This window comes from Hipposideros armiger, unplaced genomic scaffold, assembly GCF_001890085.2.
Source record: "Hipposideros armiger isolate ML-2016 unplaced genomic scaffold, ASM189008v1 scaffold_388, whole genome shotgun sequence".
In the NCBI taxonomy this organism is placed as follows: Eukaryota; Metazoa; Chordata; class Mammalia; order Chiroptera; family Hipposideridae; genus Hipposideros; species Hipposideros armiger.
Genome location: NW_017731738.1, coordinates 326,315 through 343,813, shown reverse-complemented (window position 1 = coordinate 343,813; position 17,499 = coordinate 326,315). Strand labels below are relative to the sequence as shown.

Here is a 17,499-nt window from a genome sequence, read left to right as displayed (position 1 = left end):
GGTTCGGGTAAAGTAATCCTGGTACAATAATAGTCCATGAGAGGAAACCCAGAGAAAAAAACGGCTGCTGCCCAATTGAAGCATGTGAGAAATGGGTTTTCTCTACTGCCTCTGCCCCATCCCTCTTAGGAGCTAAACTCAGAACAACAGGATTTAATGCTGCTCCCAAATACACAGTTTCAGGTAAGACAAAAAGCCCTCTGTGACTTACAAATGGAACTTCTCCTCCCAAACAGGATTCAGGTTCCCAAAAATGGTCTTGGTACGCTTCTTGGTTTTGCCCACTTGCACAGTCACATAAGGGTCACTGGATCCTGTCTTGTCCTTGGCTTGTAGGCCCTGGGCACACACCACTGCAACCCAAATACACAGAGGAGGAGGCTTCAGAGTACGCTCCGGAAGTCAGAAGTCCTCCATAGCACGACTCATATGCTCTCCATCTTAGAGCAGCTGCTCCTTGTACCTTGCACAGGAACCCTAACCTTACTCCTCCACAGCTCTCCTTAGTCCTGGGCCACCAACCTTTCCCTCAAAGCCTCAAAGCCCAAGAATCCCACCTCCCTACCAGAGCCCTAACTGACCACTTACCCCTACACTGGTCCTTACCTTCTCTGATACTGTGTGTCCCCGAAAATAAGACCAGGTCTGATATTAATTTTTGCTCCAACATTCTACATTTATTTATTTATTTATTCATTTACAAAAATCTACATTTATTCAAACAGTCATGTCTGGCTGACGATCTTAACTGGGGCTTATGTTTGGGGTAGGGCTTATATTACGAGCATCCTGAAAAATCATGCTAGGGCTCATTTTCTGGTAGGTCTTATTTTTGGGGACACACGGTATATGCATGCTTCAGCCACACCCACCCAGCTAGTAAGCCACTGGTTAGCTATTCCCAGATCTCCTACCCCCAGCTCTTGTACTACCAGACTGTTAACCAAGTCTATAATATCAGGTTGTTACCAAATCCTTCTATTATCATTCCTATCGTTTGCAGGTGCCAGTCTTGCCTCTGCCAGCCCCCACACTCCCCACTCCAGGGTCTAGGAGAGGAGGAGTAATGAATAACGAAAACTTTCCCCTTCCCCTCAGTTCTGTCTTCTTTCTCCCCGGTCCCTTGCTCCCTCACACCCAGGTGGCTTCTTTCCCAGGCTCCTCCCCATAGCCCAGGCCTTCCTGTCCCCTCACGCTTTGGCCTGCTCACCAGTGATGGTAATCTTGGCCGACCATTTGGAGGTGCCATCTAGCACACTCTGCTTCACTGTTTTCATCTGCTGCACATGGGCAACTTTGCTCACAGTGAAGACATCCCGGATAACTTCAAAGATCTCTGGCTTATTCCGTTCTCGGATCTTCATGCGGTCCTTCATGGCCATGATAATGTTCTGGGTCCGATCCTCAGCTCCATGTTTAGAGCTCTTTTCCGCAGCTCCTGAATAATGGCCAGAGACAGAAAGTAGGGTAACCTACAGGCCAAGGGTCAGGCTGAGGACTGGGGCCTGGGAGAGGTCACTGAGGAGTGAGAGCTCAGGCAGACTGGGATATCGCTGAGAAAAGTTAATCACGTATGGGGCCTGCTGAAGTTTAATGCCTGGCCAGTGGAGTTTAAAATGCAACTCAAAGAGCAGCAAAAACTTGATCATCGTTATGGGAGGTTATTGTATTATATTTAAATATATGTTGAATTTTTCATGAAAAAACAAACAAAAAAACCATGAAGCTCAGTCTACAGTTGGCTTTGAATTTCTTCCATCCTGATGGTAGTTGATAGACACCCTAGAAGTCTAAGGCCAAAATATCACCAATGGGTGATACCATCAGGGAAGGGTGGCGGATAGGCATGACAACTCCACCAGGCTCATCCAGCTTCCAAGCCATGATACAGATCCCAGAGCTGGTCACAGCATATAGTTGGGTTCTGCCCCACAGCTCCAGTGCTTTTAATCTCAGAAAGTAGTGTGGTATGGTGAGAAAAGTATGGCCTTTGGCATCACAGACTTGGGTTAAATCCTGACTCCACTACATCTTGCTGGGTAAACTGGTTTAGCAAAAGAATATGGCACTTATCTCTCAGGGTTTTAAGAAGCATTATATTAGCATATATTTGTATAAAGCACTTAGCCCAGTACCTGGCACTAGCAAGTACTCAGTAAATGGTCACTATTGTTGTTACCACCTGGCAGGAATAGCAAGGGCCATCTTCACCAACTGTGATCTTAGCCAGCTCATCTCAGAGGCTAGCAGGCTCTCCCTGCTGTCCTGAGGATGATGGCAGAACACAGGCTCCTCTGGTGTATTTCACCAACCAGGCTTCTCACAAAGGGCCCATCCTTCCTTTACTGGCTCTGCAGACTGGCTCTTACCTCTCTCCCATCTCCAAAGGCTTATTAGGCCTTTCCTATAAAACCTGGAACAAAAAATAAAGGCCAATAGCTGCATCCTAACCCTGGGAGGATGGCAAGCAGGTTTTGTGTTCAGGGAGGCCAAGGGAAGGGCATGTCATTCCACTCTGTGCTTCACAGAAGACTTAGGCAAAGGTACTTTTTGCTATGTAGAAATTACCTGGGCTGCATCCTCTTACATTTAGCAGATCCCATGCAATGCTACTTTCTTGGACTGGGACTTCGAGGAGATCGACACCCTTGTACACAGTCGCATTTCGGAAGGTTTCCGGCAAGCAGCCAATCTGGCTGCTAGTTCTCAGCAATTAAAGGACCTACTGGCACCTGTGTCTGTCACCCCCTCATGATGGGGCAAAATCACCACCAGCACTTAGCCTTCAGGCAGTCTTTTTAGAGCCCCCTCTTTTCCGCTGACTTTGTTCTACATGTCTCTTCATGTCAACTGTAGCCATGCAACTAGCACCAATCAGGGCTCTTCAAATCAGCACGCTTTAAGATAACAATTCCTCTCCCCCCTTTTTAAGTCACCTATCTTTTTTGGGGACAACGAAATGCTTGTGTGTCTACCTTCCTTTCTCCTATCACACTCCTTGAAGATTTCATTGCTATGGCTTGGTTCTGTGTGACACCTGGGACACCTGGAGGGATGAGAAAACACCCCCATCCCCACCCCTGCTCCTCCTGGGGTCCAGCTGTGCAAGCCCAGCAGGAACGGAGCAAGGAGTCAAGAATTTGGAGTGCTACCACCTCCTTTGACAGAAACTGTTTTTCCTGCTCTTACTCTCCCCACTCTATGATGGCAGCACAAATCACATATTGAGTCAGGGCCTTGGGAGTCTCGCACATTCTACTCTGGGACCTCTGCCTGATCCATTTGAAACTTCTGTTCCTGGCACTGTTGTCTGAAAGCTGCATATATAAGCAAGGAATAGATGCTGCCTTCCCTGGGTCCTAGCGTCTAGACCTCAGGAGGTTCCTCTGTGAGGCCTGGAACCTCACAAAACTTTTTCCTCATTAGTTTTGGTACCCAATTAAACATGCTCTCGTCATTTGGGCACTATGGCCGTTGTGGTGTGTACACTACTGAGGTGCAGCTTCTGGGATCCTCTGAATCCTAGAAGAGATTCTAGTTCCCCAGAGGGCCACAGAAAGCTCAAAGAATTTTTCCTAAAGGTGCTTAAGAGAGTGCAATGAGACCTGTTATTTGGAAAGGCAATGCTCCCTGACTCAGGACCTCCATTCTCTGAACAGGCAAGAACTTCAGAATCAGATAGACAGAGGAATGATGCCCAGCCACCCTAGCTCTTTGTTGCCAGACTACTTTGGAGAGGCCCTGCTGCCCCTGCACCCCACCCCTCATGCTGCAGGGGCACTCACGCTGCAGGCAGTCGGCGTTCAGCAGGTCCTGGCACTTCTCATGGCACTTGACTCCACACTCGCTGCAGCGCATGCCCTGCCGGGCAATGCCCCAGAGCAGGCCTTCACACTCATAGCAGTAGGTTGGGGTAGTGGCTGACCAGACCTCAAAGTTGTGGGGCGTGGTGCACGAGATAGGGTAGATTAAGGCCTGCAGGGTTTTCTTATACACGTGGGATTTCTGAAAGACACATACCCCATCACCCACCAGCGACGTTAGGCCTCTGCTGGGAGATACCAGAACTGAGACACTTGTAGGGCAATCAAAACCCTGGTTTCTCCTCTGGTAGTGGAGGAGACGCTCTAGACCGGCCCAGCCCATCGCCCAGCCTGACAGAAAGAAGCCCCAGTGTCATGTGCTCCTACTTGTTCAAGACAGGCCTGACCTAAACGCTCGGTCTGAGCCTTGTCCTAGCATTCCAGCTTTCTAGGGAAACAGGGTGCTGGGCCCGCCATAAAACTCTGAGTTCAGTGGTCACGTACTCTCCCATGAGACTCGGGCTTACCCCTGGTCTGGACCCTTGCCTCACCCCATGTGGAAGACTGAGACCAGATGCTCACTATCTGTTTTGTTAATGATGTGTGCCCAACGCTCTTGAATTCTCAATAATTATGCCTATAGAGATGATCACCAGTAGATGGCCAGATCTTTGGCCAGTGGACTCGTGAAAGCCCACGGATCACTTACCAGCTCTTCATCCTTGAGAGAGGTGCGCGTAGCCATTGCAGAAGTAATCCCTGCCTTCCGGGATTGGACCAATGACTGTGAGAGAAGACCTGCTGTCAGCCCTGGCTACCACGAAGGGCGGGCCAAGTCCTGGGAAGGGATTTTCAGTGACCAAAGCAACTTGACTCTAACTTACTACCTCCTCTCTATTTTTACTGTCATTTAAAGGGACTGCCCATAAGTAATAGGTAACAAACATCCCAGGTTAAGGTCCAAAACCTAAGGTCCTTAGAGGACTGTTCTAACAATATTAGAACAGTACTTCTCTCAGGGTACCTATCATCCAAAGAGTTTCTCTTTCCTTCACTATTTTTAGGTATCCTACCCCTTGTTTATAGAAAGGCAAGGAAAAATGAAAAACTTAGAATTACAGTAGGAAATAGGTCATTAAGAATAGAAGAAACACATAACTCAGAGTCACATTCAAGAAACACTCCATGCTATTCATCCTCTATCCCCCAGTATCACCCCATGCCCACACAGTCCCAGGTTGCTGGAGAGGCCGGCAGCCATGGTGAGCAGGGCACCTGAAAGGGGCGATGTAGCCTCAGTCAAATCAAGCAGGGTAGGGGTGAAGTCTGAGACCTGAGGCTGCCCTGCTAGCCAGGCTCTTGTATAGACGGGCTCCACATATCTGCCAAGCCCAGGCTTTAAGGGCAGCCCCTGGAGAGACACATGGTTTCCCTAAGGCAGTGGGCAATGGGCAGAGAGACGCTGGAACATCAGTTCAAGCAGGAGGAACAGTTGGGAGGGGCCCGGGTGGTTTGAGATATAGACTCTTAATAGAGGATAGAAAAGGGCTCCAGAGACACTCACCATTGCCTGTGCAGAGGAGAGCAGAAAAAGGAACAACATGATGTTAAAGCCCTCCCAAGGGCATAAAGAAACTTTCAGAGGCAACTGAGAGGTTCTTCCCTATAGTCCAATGCAGGGACTATGTCCCAACCCCCTTCTGCCTCTATCCACTAAAAATGTCTTCAATCCAGACAGCTGGCCAAGGCCTAGAGCTTCTATTCTGAGAGTTATGCTAGAAAGTGAAAATATAGGAAAGGTTAAAAGATAGAGGAGGGGAAACAGAAATGAACAGGACACTGTTATCCAAACAGTTAAGCAAAGAGGAGCTGGTGGGCAAGAGGAAGTGGAGGATGAGAACAAGTAGGAAGAAAAGAAAGGAGGAAGAGGAAAAAAAAGAGGAGACAGAAGACAACGAAATAAGGTAATAAAGAAAAGGTGACGTCAGAATTTATCTTCATTCAACCAGCTTGATGAAGATTTGGTAGGAAAAGAGGCACATCAGAAAGGAGGAAGAGAAAGAAGATACACAAATCGTAGAAATAAAAAGGAAGAAAGAAATGATTCAGATAAAATGGCAGAGGATAGTTCTATTCAGCCATCTAAGGAGAGAGAAAAAACTGGTGGAGAAAAAAGATAGAGAATGGTGGAGAAATGGGAAAAGAGGTGGATAAAAAAAACAGAATAGACTGAATACGGAGAAAAAAAATACAAAGAAAACAGGAGAAGAAAAGGGTAATAAGAAAAAGGGTTCAAGTCTTGCTGAACATCTAGCTATAGAGCTCTGGGAGAGCCTGGGCCCCATTCCACCCTCACTATCCACTAGGCTACGGAAAATTCCTTGAGCTGATCCTGCCTTAGGGAGTATGACCCAAAGTGGGAGCTTCTGGTCACCTGGAGGGCCTGAGATCAGCTTTAACTCCTAAGACTGTTTCAATTCAATTCCACCAGTTTTTATCATTACCTCTCAGTGCCAGACACTGAGTTAAGGACCAGAGGCACAGAGATAGTATAGAAAGCCTATGTCTTGTGAGGAGACTGTCACTTGACCCCCAAGAAGGAGTTGCACCAGTCATGAGCTAGAGGTAGTTTTCATTCCAGGTCATCAATGAAGGCTGTAGAGCTATCTAGAGAGAGGAACTAGATACCTAGAAGACAACTCCAGAGCTCCCCTTTGAGGGCCCAAGCTATAAATGTTCCAAGTGGGAGCTTGAGCTTATGAAGAACCTGGGGCTCTGAAGAGGGAGTAAGGTAGAACAAGGTCCCACTGAAGCCATCACTAAACCTCAGTAAGGCTTTAAATTATTGATCTTCAGACCAACACTTGTCACTAAATGGACCACTACCAGTTCTGACAGTTTGTCAAGGCCCAATGGGGAATATCCCAAGGCTACAGCCTAAGCCTGCACAAGAGTCTCACTCACCAGATCACTGACAAGTGGCAGTGGCTTCTTCCTGCGTAGATCTGGCATGCTGTCAATGCCATAGAGTCCTCCAGCTGGCCTGAGGAGGGAAGAAAACATGTCAGGGCCTTGAGTCCTACCTTCAGTTACTGGCAGGTTCAGTGTTCCATTCTCCCTGCTCACCCTGTCCCCAGAAGAAGATGAACTGACCTCCACCATTTGTGCCTTTGAGAGGGGTGAGGAAGACAGAAAGTGAGGGAAATAAATCCATGGGACGGTGAGTAATGGAATCTGCTCTCAGAGTGCCCCTCCTTGTGTCCTTCTATGGTTTTAGCCAAAGACTGAGAGCTCTTTTATCCCACACTGACAGTTCAAGGCACCTCTGCTTATGTGAAGGCTCTTGTGCTCCATAAGGCAAGGTGGGAGCTGGTAGTTAAGAGGGCTCCTCTCCACCCTCAGGCCAGAGCACTGCTCCCCAAAGAGAAGTCTTTCTTGGCCTGTGCTAGAACAGAGCCCACAGGAATGCAGGAATGGCTCTACAGAAGAGCTGCTGCCTAGGTGAGCAGATCTTCTCCATCCTGAATAAAAGAGTCACCAGCTCTCTCTATCCAAGCCTCCTGAAGAAAAAGGGTCTCCAAGGAAAGAGGAGCCCACATAATTAAGTGGGGGTAGGAGAGGTGGGATGGGAGACTTGCTTCCAAAAGACTATTTAAGGGGTGGGGAGGGAGATCATTTAGGAAGGACACAAAAAGACTCTGAGTGTCTGGCCCAGCCCTATGGACAGACACATTAATAGGGACCAAGAAAAAAACAGCTGGAGCAACTGGAGATTTCTAAAAGTTTTATACCTTTTCTATGCTTATTAATTTTATTGTTCTTGGCCTGTTGTTTCATAACAATATGCAATAAAAGTATAGAGAATGTCCCCAAAAGAACACCATTCTCACACTGAGACAACCTGGATTTTACCTGCAACTCTTCTACTAACTCTCTACATGTCCTCTGCCAAAATTCCTTCCTCTTTTTGGGTCTTGGTATCACTTCTATAAAATGAGGGGGGTGAACTACAAAACCTCCCTGACCTTTTGGAACCTGCCATTCTGAGCCTCAATGAAAAGAACTCACATACTTGCTTTTAATGACAGCAATGAGGTGGGGAAGGTAGGTGGCTGGGGTGTACACCACAACTGGTCTCAAAAGAGCTATAGCTCAGAAGAATAAATAGGTACTGCCAGCAACATAGGCAAAGAATGGAGCCACAAATTGGGTCAAAGCCAGGAGTTGGAACAGGCATTCTGATTTCTAATAAACTAGCTTCCTGAGCACAGGAAATGAACTTTTTTTTGATGAGACTACCAGACCTAGGGAAGTTCTAAACTTGTGACAGCTTCCAAGGACTAAGCTGAAGGAAGAAAAGATGACAACAGGGAGGTATTTAGAAAATCACTGCATGGCTCCATTTAAAAATAGTTTGGATATCTTCCATTGGCATGTATGTATTTCACAAAGAGGAAAAAAGCTAAAGCCTTGAAAAAGGGCTGTTGAAGAAGTACCATGCCTGGTGCCATGAGTTTGTGACTAATTCTAAAAACTATACTATGCACCACTTAAGAAGTTTTTTGCAACATAAGTGAGCTTGTAACAAAAGAAGAAAGAGTTGGGCCTGCCGAGTGGCTCGTTGGTAAGAGTTGGCTTGAGAGCGCCAGCCCTGAGCAGCAGGGCCACCGGTTCAGATCCCACATGAGGGCCAGTGACGCTGCACCCTCTACAGCTAAGATGGTGAACAACAGCTCGACCTGGAGCTGGGGTGTCATGAGTCACCGGCGACGACATAGGCTGCAGCAGGGCTGCAGTGGGCTGCCGTAAGCTACCGTGAGTGGCCGGCAGCCAGTGTGAGCTGCCATGAACCGCTGTGCGCGGCCATCGAATGGCCGGTGACTGATCTGCCTCCCCAGGGAAGAGTGCAATGATAATACCAACATGGGCTAGTGAAGCTACGTCCTCCACAACTAGACTGAAGAACTAAAGGACAGCAACTTGTTTGTTCCCCTCCCCCAATTCCCCAATAAAATCTTTTTTAAAAAAAAGAAGAGTAGCTCTTTCACATAATTAACTCTTAATTTAAAAAAGACAAATCATAAGGAGAAGGAACAGGTAAAGATGTAGTAAATAACTTCATGATCTCATCTTTTTCCTTCCCTGGTCACAAGGAGAGGAGGCAGCCACTGAGAATTCTGATGTCAGGAGGCCTTTGTGGAACAAGGAGAGAAGGAAGATCCTGAGAAATAACTGGCAATGTATGTGGGGGGTACGGGGGTGGAGAGGAACTTAAACTCTTTTCTCTCTTAAGAACAGTCAGTTGGTTATAGGCAGCAGTTGAGCAGCTTAAAATGACTCTCTGCTGCAATCACATGGGTCTGAAACTCCCAAACAAGGAGCACAGACAGAACACACAGAACTCATCAGGGATGCTACTTATGTCTTGATTAGAGTGGTAAGGAATAAGTGGGTGACTCACATCATCTGAAGCAGGACAGAGCCCAGGGAGAAATCTAACCAGCTACAGCTACACTATCAACAATGGAATGGAAAGACACTGTCTCCAAAGGCAGATATTTTTCTAGTTTCCTCATTCTTATACCTAAAGAGTATATTACAATTATGATGCAATGGATCAGAAATTCTAGCATCAAGGATAGGGGAGCCCCAAAGTTCCTGCCCCTGTTCCAAGGGAACCATCAGCAAAGCACTCTTTTCTGCCTCTAAGTGATCAGTCTGAAGTAATCAGTTTGAACCAACCAATCTCTCCAGTGGAGCCTCTTCCTTCCCCAAGGTCCAGGTTAGGGAGCTGTTTCTCCTGTTTCCCAGGGGAAAAGCTAAATGAAGCATGAGAGACTGTATAAAATCCAAAGAAACCTTGCAGAGAATCACTTACCCTTCCGGGAGCCACTGGGGCAAAGAGTCGTCGCCATCATTTGGAATCTTTAAAAACAGAGAGAAAAAAGTTAGATCCTAGGGAAAATGGGAGACTACCATCTTTCCTTGGTCAGGCAGTGAGCAGTAAAGTAGGAAGCTCAGAGAAGTGTAGGTCACATACACCACGTGGTGAAACAAATGCCAGCCTGATGTCTAAGCCACTCCTTGATCAGCCAAGGGCAACATGCAGGCTGCGGAAATGAGCAATAGTTTATCATCCCTCTTCCCAGTGACTAGGAATGACATAAGGCTAAGCTCACTGAGATCCACTGGGAGTGTGGAGCTGCCAGAACTTATAAGCCCCTCACACAACCCACTGGTATATGTAAGATAACCAAAACTATGAAGAGAGTCCACTTAGGCTTCCAGGCCTCACTAAAGCAAAAAGACAAGTTCATATAGAGTCTGGTCTTCTTCCAGCTGTATTCCTAAGTTCCCTTGGCTGGCCCAGAGTCAGACCTGGTCTTTCTAGATGCCTGTTATCTTGTGATTGGACTTGGCTTAGGTTCCTTGAAGGCCTAACTCATTGAAACTGAGTACACTCTACATTTGATAAGCTCTATATAACCACAGAACCCAGAGCAAATTAGACACTTGGATTATCATTCTGGTGTTTTTTATGAGTTCTCTAATGAGAAGCTGATCATTGAGGCACCAAATAATACAAGTAAGGAGCAGGTCAAAAACAATTTTTAAAGGTTTCTACACACACACACACACACGCACGCACGCACGCACGCATGCACGCACATACCCCAAAGCACATATTTCAGGCAGAGTTCCAAAACTACCAGGGTTTTCCAGGGAACCAGTAGTAAATGCTGTTCAGGCTCAGGGAACCCATTGCTAGCAGGTCTGGGGCTTCCTGCCCCACCTTGTTCCCCTCCCAACTCCCAACAACTCCCTGACACCTGAGACCTGGGCTCCAGCTAACTACCCCAGAGCAAATGAGCTCCAGTACAAGGGAGGCAGAAGTAAACTGTTTAGCTTTTGGGAGAGCTAAAGATGGGAGAAGTTATAGACAGAATGAGGCAAGATAGAGTAGAAAAGGGAGAATTAGGACTGGCTAATGGGTGATGTAAAAGTGGGTAAGAATTACCCTGGGTCAGCGCAGGCTCAAGATGAACTCTGGATTCTTGGTAAGACCTTTCTCAGATTGTCTGTGCTCTAATCAAGCCTATCTGCCTACTACCTACAGCCCTTCAGGGCCCCACTTCACCTCATCTGCCTCCTGCCCTGCTTCTGTGGGTGGGATGATACTGGTAAAGGGAGGGCCCAGCCCAAAATGCAGCCAGAAGTGGTAGAAGCAAGTCTCCTAAGGGTGCTTGTGAAGGGCGGCCATCCCTAAATCCCCAGATGCTACCAACCAGAACTTATTTTCCCTTAGAAAAGTTACTGTACTGAGATTTTTATTTCCTACCTAGAATTAGGTGTTTGCCAGAAACCACTGGGCTTAAGGATACAAAGTCACAAAGAGTCTTTGGGAACCAGAGTTCACTGGCTCACAGCATACACATTTCCTGTGCTTAGAGGGGGCAACGAGTCTGCAGAAGCCTGCAGACACAGCAGAGCATGCACACACAGGACACTGAAGGAGACCTAGACACAGTACCCACAGGAAGTACACGCACAGATACAACCTGTGCCTGAGGAAACACCAGGCGAGCATAGATCCTGCACAGAGGGCTATAAAACATGTGTGCACACCCATCTGGGAGAGGCTTCAGTGTTCACTAGGGCCCGAATCACAGGCAACATAAAACCTCACGGTCTCTAAGAACCAGTGCTTGCAGACACAGGGCATTAGTACACTATGCATTGCACAGCATGAGGGAACCACATCACAGGTCTACAGAAGCTTGTGCTCACAAAGGGACCAGGAAGCCTGCTCAGAAGCACATTCACACTTAGGGCCTCAGGCAAGAGCAAAATGCCCGCAGCAATTCCTGCTCTCAAATGCAAAGTGTGTATGCATGCTGGGCTCAGCGAGGGTTGACAGCATATGCCAGGCTGCAGCAACAAGTAGAAAATGGACATACACTGTGCAAAGTAGGAGAGGAGGGCAGTCAGTGTCCGGGTTAGTCAAATTGACTACAAGTGTAAGCACACACATGCTACATTGAATGTGCACCATGCGGGCACACACATTCTCACACTGTGCTCCACAGGGGTCTGCAGGAGCACACAAGCATGGAGCATGCACACAGACTGCTTTCAGGAGAAACAGACTATCTACATGAGCCAGATCGTGTGCACACGCGTGCACACACACACACACACACCGTGCCCAGGAGGAAGGGGTAGAGAATAGACAACAAAAAGGCCCCAAAGGGCCAGAAGCACAACCTGAAGGGCTCCTCGCTTTCCTTCTGCAAGGAGAGAAAGAGCAGGAGAAAAAAAAGGGCAGAGAGGTTAGTAGATTCGGTCCTAGAGCACAAAACCCAAAGAAAATGCCAGCTAAACCTCAAGGAAAATGGAGGAGAGGTCGAGGTCTTCTGAACAACTGGGCAGTTCACAGAGACCAGCTTCCAGAATCCTTACCTCCTGTAGGTGCTGGCCCCTGTTTTTTAGTTTAGAACATCCTGGGTTTGGCTACTCAAACCAAAAGGACAAAGCCTACCTGGGGATTCCAGTCACCCTTTTCCCTTTTCCAAAGTGGCCTGTATGCAAGGTCAGAGCTACCAAGGTCACAGGACCACCTTTGCTTCCAAGGGTTATTCCCACAGGCTATCTGAACTGGCTGAGGACAGAGTGAAGTTCATTCCTTCCTCAGAAGCTACAGGAGCTCACTCTGGATCTGGGATAAATCCTCAAACCCCAAAGCCCTTTCCATTTTGTAACGCAAGGTTGGCCATGCATTTGCCCAGCAAGCCCTGGCCTGTTTCCCCAGAGCCTAAGTTAAGGTAGGCCATGTTAAGGCCAGAGCCAGCATGCTCAACAGCTGTAGTCCTGGGGGTATTAATGGGCCACTGCACTAACCGAAGCCACCATGATCTGGGTGATAAAACTATGACTGCAATCCCAGTCTAAATTTGATTATCTATCAAATCCAGAACAATGTTCCACAGGAAAATGACACTTCCAGAAGTATCCAAGTAAGCCACAGTAGTGGGAGAATCAAGTTCAGAGATTACGCCTTTCCTATTTGTTAAAGACTACATTGAATTCTAGGCCACACACACATACGTCCACAGAAGAATTTTTCTTCTCTAAGGAAAGTCCAACCACCTGGGCCCATCAGCTCCCCTCCACTTTCTTTTCTCTCCCTTTTAAAGGCTCACTAATATTACATAACAAGTAGAAGGGACAATCATAGAAACGAATTTATAAGTTCCTGATTCTTCAAGCTATTTATGATGACCTATTGGGTCACCAGAGCAGCTACAAGAAGGTGGGTGAGGTGAAAAAGACACTTCCTGGAGTGGGGACAGGTCTCTTCTACATCTACTCCCTACTTCCCTCCGGCCACTTTGTTTCCTTTGAAAAACAAAATTAGGCAAGAAACACTTTAACTGACACTGTGACTCAAATTGGAAAGGTTCCTCTCCTCCTCCACTATCTTAAATACATTGTACATATCATGTCAAAGTTACTTTGACTGAGTCCTTCTGTTCTTCCCAGAGTTCCCCATTATGCCTAAAGAATAAAATCCAATCTGTTGACAAGGCTATCAGGGCCTTGATCCTTGCGTGATCTGGCCTCTCATATCTACTGGGTGGGCTCAGACTTAATCAAGACTTAGCTCAAATGTTAAAGCCTCTATGAAAATTTCCTTATCTGCCTTCCTCTCAAAAGCAGAATTAGGTGCCTCTCCATCATGTGTCCCTGGTACCCATATTCTATGCACACATTTCTATGACCGTATGTCACCAGTACTGTTTCACTGTAATTGTCTGTATAAACATCTCCCTTTATACACTGTGAACTTCTTGAGAGCAAGAATTATATGTATTTATACACATACAAGGTCAGACAATTAAGTTCGCAAACTCATTCTAGAAAAAGTGCCACATACCTCATTGCTGATATCACTATGGTCACCTTCCAAGTACTCCCCTTGGGAAGCTATGCACTGATGCCAGTGCCTAGTCCACCCTTCAAAGCAATTTTGGAACTCTTTTTCTGGAATGGCCATCAGAGCTGTCATCGTATTACCCCTGATGTCCAAATGTCATCAAAATGTCTTCCTTTCAATATTTCCTTTATCTTCAGGTAAAGAAAGAAGTCATCGGGGCCAGATCAGGTGAGTAGGGAGGGTGTTCCAATACAGTTATTTGTTTACTGGCTAAAAACTCCCTCACAGACAGTGCCGTGTGAGCTGGTACATTGTTGTGATGCAAGAACCATGAATTGTTGGTGAAAAGTTCAGGTCATGTAATTTTTCTCACAGCCTTTTCAGCACTTCCAAAATAGTAAACTTGGTTAACTGTCCAGTTGGTACAAGTTTGCGAACATAATTGTCAGACCCTGTGTGTGTATGTGTATATACCTTTGTTAACCTGAGGGCTTAAGCACATCTCCTAGCACTTGTACGTAGTAAAAGGAACCTGAATTTTCAGGACATAGAAATCAACACCTTTTCTAAGAAAATGTCTCTTGTCCATCACCAGAGAAAAGACAGATCTCTTAGCTAGTAGCCTGTACCATTTTCCAGACCCCCCCAAAAACTGCTGTACTTTGTCCCACCCAATGGACATTTAGCTGTTCAGTTTGTCCCACCCAATGGACAAACATAAAAAAACCTTTTCTTGTTAGGAACCAAACTTTTTGGGCTTCCTAACTTCCTAAAATGCCTTAGGGTTTTTCCACTCAGATTTAGTTTTCAGTTTGAGTGACATATGTATAAGGAACACATGCTTTGCAGGAAAATCCCTGATCCCTACGAACGATCTCACTCTTCCAGATAGCCCACTTTATGAGCAAGTGACCTAATTCCTCATTGGTAAAACAATCTTAACTCCATTGTACCTGGGAGTCAAAAGATTTGAGGCACCCAGCTTATTCCGGCCTGCATTTCCTTACCTGTAAAAAGTGGATAAGAATAGCTACCCTCCAGGGTTATTGCAAGGATTCATTTCTTCAACAAATACTTACCGAAAAACTACTGCACACTAGGCACTGTTCTCGTGCTAGAGATGCAGCAGTGAATGAAACAAACTCCCTGATCTTGAGAAGCTTTTCTAGTCTAGTAGGAGGAGCAGACAATTAATGATGATGATGATGATGATGATAGTAGCTAACACTAAGTGAACACACTCATATGTATCTGGCATTTTATTTGAGTAAGCTCATTTTCTCATAATAATTCTACTGGATAGGTACTATTATTACCTCAACTTTTTTGTTGATTAAACTGAAGATCAGAGAGGTTAAGAAACTTGCCTAAAGTCACAGCAAATGGCAAAGCCAAAATTCAAAACAGGCATTCTTGTTCCAGGATCTGGAAGTATATATACCATATCATGTGTGAAGGGACTCTGCTGAAAACTTCAGGTAAGGGGGAAAGATAATGTGTCCTGTGAGGATGTTACAGTTGCTATTAAAATTTTATGAAAGGTTGTCAGGGAGGCCTCATTGATAAAGTGACATCTAAGCAGAGACCTGAAGAAAATGAGTACAGAAGCTATTTAGAGTTCTAGGAGAAAAGTATTCCAGTCAGAGAACATACAGCAAATGCAAAGCCTGAGGTGAAAACATAATTGATGTGGAGGAACAACAGCAAGTTTGCGACAGAGTGAGTGCCAGTTCAAACAGGGCTCTTCTAAGCACTCTGGCTTTCATTCTGAGATACAAAATCACTGGAAGGTTTTAAACAGAAAAGTGATATTGGGTTGTCAGAAAAATCATGACGTATTTTGTCTATGTTTTTCAAAGGTCATTTATTTATATAAAGAACAAAGATCAATTAATGATATATTGCCCGTTTTGTTCGATAACCTTTTGCCATTTTTCAGTGAGCTTCATAATTCCTCGTTCATAGAAGGACCTGTCTTTATTTGAGAAAAACTGAACAAGGTGCTGATTTACAGCCTCATCTGAATTGAACGTTATACCATGCAAGTTTTGAAGAGAGCGAAACAAGTGGAAGTCTGATGAATCAAGGTCAGGCAACTATGGTGGGTGTGGCAAACATACCATCCAATCTCCAATAATTTTTGACGGGTGACAAATTTGTGTGTGGGTTCGCGTTGTTGCGATGGAACACAACTCTTTACAATTAACAAGTTCTAGATGTCTGTGGATGATGGATTCGTTCAAACTGTCCAATTGCTGACAGTACACATTCGAATTGATTGTTTGGTTCCTTGGTAGGAGCTCAAAAAACACGACACGTTTAAAATCCCACCACACTGAGAGCATAACTTTCCTCTGATGAATGTCTGCTTTTGATGTCGTTTGAGGCGAATCATCACGTCGGGACCAAGACCGTTTGAGCACCACATTGTTGTAAACAATCCACTTCTCATCACCAGTTATCAGTCACTTCAAAAAAGGATAGTTTTCCTCACGTTTAATGAGCATATTGCAGATGTTTATAGGCACCGTCAAATGAACTTCTTTGAATTCATGCGGAACCGAAATATCGAGCTTGCTTACGTATCCCAGCTTCTTCAGGTGGTTGTGAACGCTTGAATGATGGATGTTCAATATTTCTGATATCTTTTGTGTCATGTAATGTGGGTTTGACTCGATCAATGCCTTTATTTTGTTGTCATCAACCTTGATGGGCCTCCCTGACCAAGGAGTGTCGTTGAAATCAAAATTCCCAGCACAGAATTTTGTGAACCATCATTGGCACTGATGTTCTTGTAGAGCATTGTCACTGTAAACTTTATGCAACTTTTCACAAGCTTGACATGCATTCTTCCCCTTATGGAAGTAAAACAGTAAAATATGGCAAAAATGCAGTTTGGTCTTCCATCTTCAACTTGTTGTAAAATCTCCAAAACTCAACCAAATCGCTCAATTTTTTTTGAATGAAGTTAGAACTGTCAGCTGTCAAGTGACATAGCAATAACATAGATGCAAATGACTCTAGTATTTCCAAAAGTGAACTAGTGCCATCTGTTGCAAACATGCGTCATGACTTTTCCGACAGCCCGATATGATCTGACTCATGTTTTATAAGGATTACTCTGGTTGCTGTGGGGAAAACAGACTGTAGAAGGATAAGGGGGAGACACAGGGAGACCAGTTAGACTACTGCAATAATCTAGACAAGAGAAAATGGCAGCTTAGACAAGGATGACAGTGGTAGATGTAGAGATAGTGGTAAGATTCTGGATATTTTTTAAAAGTAGAGCAGGCAGAATTTACTAATTGATTAGATGTAGGTTGTCAGAGAAAAGAAGTAAAAAATGATGGATGTGGACTCAGGCAGCCCAAGCAGTTGCAAGAACAGAGTTGCCATTTACTAGTAAGGTAGACTACCAAAAAAAAAAATTGGCAGGGACTTTAGGAGAAGGATCAGGAGTTTGGTTTTAGACATGTCAAATCTGTGATTCCTATTTATATCCAAATGGGATGTTAAGTAGATGTGGAATCTGGTGTTCATGAAAGATGTCTAGGCCAGAGATATAAATCTGAGGATGCTTATGAAACTCATGAGATTGGAGGAGATTACCTAGGAAATGAGTATGAATGAAAAGAAGTAGTCAGGATTAAATCCTGGGATGCTACAAGGTTGGGAAGGTGAGGAGGGACCAGCATAGATGATTGAGAAGGAATAGTCAATAATGTTGGGGGAGAACCAAGACCAAGAGTGTTCTGGATAATT

The 17,499-nt window shown here is 45.4% G+C and overlaps 1 protein-coding gene across 8 annotated transcripts in view; it reads right to left on the bottom strand.

The window, feature by feature from the left end:
• Positions 1-17,499, bottom strand: part of UNC13B (unc-13 homolog B) — a 96,296-nt gene that overhangs the window by 29,773 nt on the left and 49,024 nt on the right. For 5 of the 8 annotated variants that reach the window (XM_019663320.1, XM_019663324.1, XM_019663325.1 and 2 more), the window contains exons 4-10: positions 9,682-9,728; positions 6,768-6,846; positions 5,368-5,373; positions 4,513-4,587; positions 3,786-4,005; positions 1,211-1,438; positions 212-353 (exon numbers count right to left, since the gene is read on the bottom strand). In XM_019663320.1, the coding sequence (XP_019518865.1) occupies positions 212-353; positions 1,211-1,438; positions 3,786-4,005; positions 4,513-4,587; positions 5,368-5,373; positions 6,768-6,846; positions 9,682-9,728 (797 nt within the window). Of the gene's footprint in view, positions 1-211; positions 354-1,210; positions 1,439-3,785; positions 4,006-4,512; positions 4,588-5,367; positions 5,374-6,767; positions 6,847-9,681; positions 9,729-12,068; positions 12,092-17,499 lie in introns of all 8 variants that reach the window. The other 3 variants (XM_019663327.1, XM_019663326.1, XM_019663323.1) reach the window with 2 other exon arrangements.